The sequence below is a fragment of the Aplysia californica genome, unplaced genomic scaffold (assembly GCF_000002075.1).
Source record: "Aplysia californica isolate F4 #8 unplaced genomic scaffold, AplCal3.0 scaffold01017, whole genome shotgun sequence".
Classification (NCBI taxonomy): Eukaryota; Metazoa; Mollusca; class Gastropoda; order Aplysiida; family Aplysiidae; genus Aplysia; species Aplysia californica.
This window is the reverse complement of record NW_004798287.1, coordinates 41,253-43,185: the sequence shown is the minus strand read 5'-3', so window position 1 is coordinate 43,185 and position 1,933 is coordinate 41,253. Positions and strand designations below refer to the sequence as shown.

Below are 1,933 nucleotides of genomic sequence, written 5' to 3'. Positions count from 1 at the left end.
CCCCCATCTAGTGCACCATAATGTTCCACAAGATGACAAGATGGCAAAATCTATGTGGAGACATCTACCATCAGTACAACGGGAGAAAACACAGACGTATGCCTCCCCAGCGAAACATTTCCGCGTGACAGAAACAACCGATACGCTGTACACAAACAAACAGATTCCTCACCTGATAAGCGTCCACATTGCCCAGCCGGTACTGGACGTGACTGTCAATGATCAGCTTGGACAACCTCAGAATCTCTCGACACAAATGGAAGGCATTGCCGAACCGAGACTTCTTACGTTCCTGTAGCAAGGGAAAAAAAATATACTCCAATCAGTCAATGGTCAACAATCAGTGGATAACTTACACGATTTGTCCTGCGCGCGCGTGTGTGTGTGTGTGATGGGGAGGAGGAAAGAGAAGCAGAAAAGAGAGAGTGGAGATGTACACTACCATACTGCCAGGTCAGAACCAAAACGCCCGCTGCTAGTTCAGTTGACAGAACTTTTCTTCAACAATTTAAGTCATTGCCGACGGCCTACGAAAACACTTGTATCAAGGCAGCCCCCCGACTACGAGAAAATACCAATCCCTCTTTGTCTCTCGAAAACTTTCTTTAGTCCACTATTTTCAAGCCTTTTAAAAACTATATAACCCTTTCAATACGCCCTGGGGTCATTTTGTACCCCCGAGGTTGTATTCTTCACATTTCAGAATACTTCTAGTGTGAAGATCTCTTTGAAACTTTCAGTATTGCTCAAAAAATCATTTTGCAGACTGCTATGCAAAGCGTACGGATCGAATTAACTAGTAAATTTCCCTTTTGGAAAGTGGTGGCACAGAGTTTCCCACTGTGTATGGATACGATAGTAAAACGCGACGTACAGAGATAGGGTTAAGAGTTACAGTTCTGGCACTTCCATACGCTTATTGTCTGCTAATTTTGTAGCTGTTTGAAGGGAAAGTTGTTGCAGTTTTAGTGTGGGTGGGTACCTAGATTTGTGGGTGTGGCTGGAGGCAGCCCAGGTGGGTGTGTCTGCTCAGGGAAGCAACTCAGGGGGAAATGGGACAAGTTGGTGTGGGAAGGTTCAAGGCTCTCAGCCCAACTGGCTCATGCCACACCCAACAGGATATCAAATCCAAGGCTGTAGTGATTAAGGAAAATAATAGCATAGAAAGAGGTGTTCAAGTAATACCACAGTTTCAATAGGAGAAACAAGGTTTTCAACGTTTGTCATTGTCAGACAAGCCGCCCAACTGTTTCTACTTCCCACCCAGGAGAGCGGAGTCAGCGTGAGGGTGGAGCAGATACCTTGGTGGTGAGTGTCTTGACAGGCTTCAGGTTGAAGTTGTAGTCCAGATGTAGGTAGTTGAGGTTCTTGCGGTGGATCAGCAGGTTGAGCATGTTGTAGCCCTGCCGACACACCTGTAGGCCCACCTCCAGCCAGTCTAGCTCCGTCGTCTGGAAAAACTTGGTGGCCTTGAACGAGCGGAACAGGTACCTGAGGACGTAACCAAACCCAATGTAAGGAAGTTGCCACATCCAACACAAGACAATGACATGACAATGTAAGAGGGGACAAACAGCAAGAAGTATTCCGTCAAACGTTCCATTTCCAAGTAGTGACAGAACACACACAACTCTGTACCACAAACATTTCCAAGTAGTGACAGAACACACACAACTCTCTACCACAAACATTTCCAACTAGTGACAGAACACACAAAACTCTGTACCACATACAATCATTTCTGGCCTCTTGTGTCCTCTTTACCCCAACAAACACAACTCTGTACCACAAACAATCATTTCTGGCCTCTTGTGTCCTCTTTACCCCAACAAACACAACTCTGTACCACAAACAATCATTTCTGGCCTCTTGTGTCCTCTTTACCTCAACAAACACAACTCTGTACCACAAACAATCATTTCTGGCCTCTTGT

The 1,933-nt window shown here is 45.6% G+C and overlaps 1 protein-coding gene across 1 annotated transcript in view; it reads right to left on the bottom strand.

The window, feature by feature from the left end:
• The window catches only part of LOC101848853 (pre-mRNA-processing-splicing factor 8), a gene marked incomplete in the record, with an annotated part of 48,831 nt that overhangs the window by 35,162 nt on the left and 11,736 nt on the right, over positions 1 to 1,933 (bottom strand). Inside the window, 2 exon segments of the mRNA XM_013089673.2 lie at positions 173 to 292; positions 1,302 to 1,491. Coding sequence (XP_012945127.1) covers positions 173 to 292; positions 1,302 to 1,491 — 310 coding nt within the window.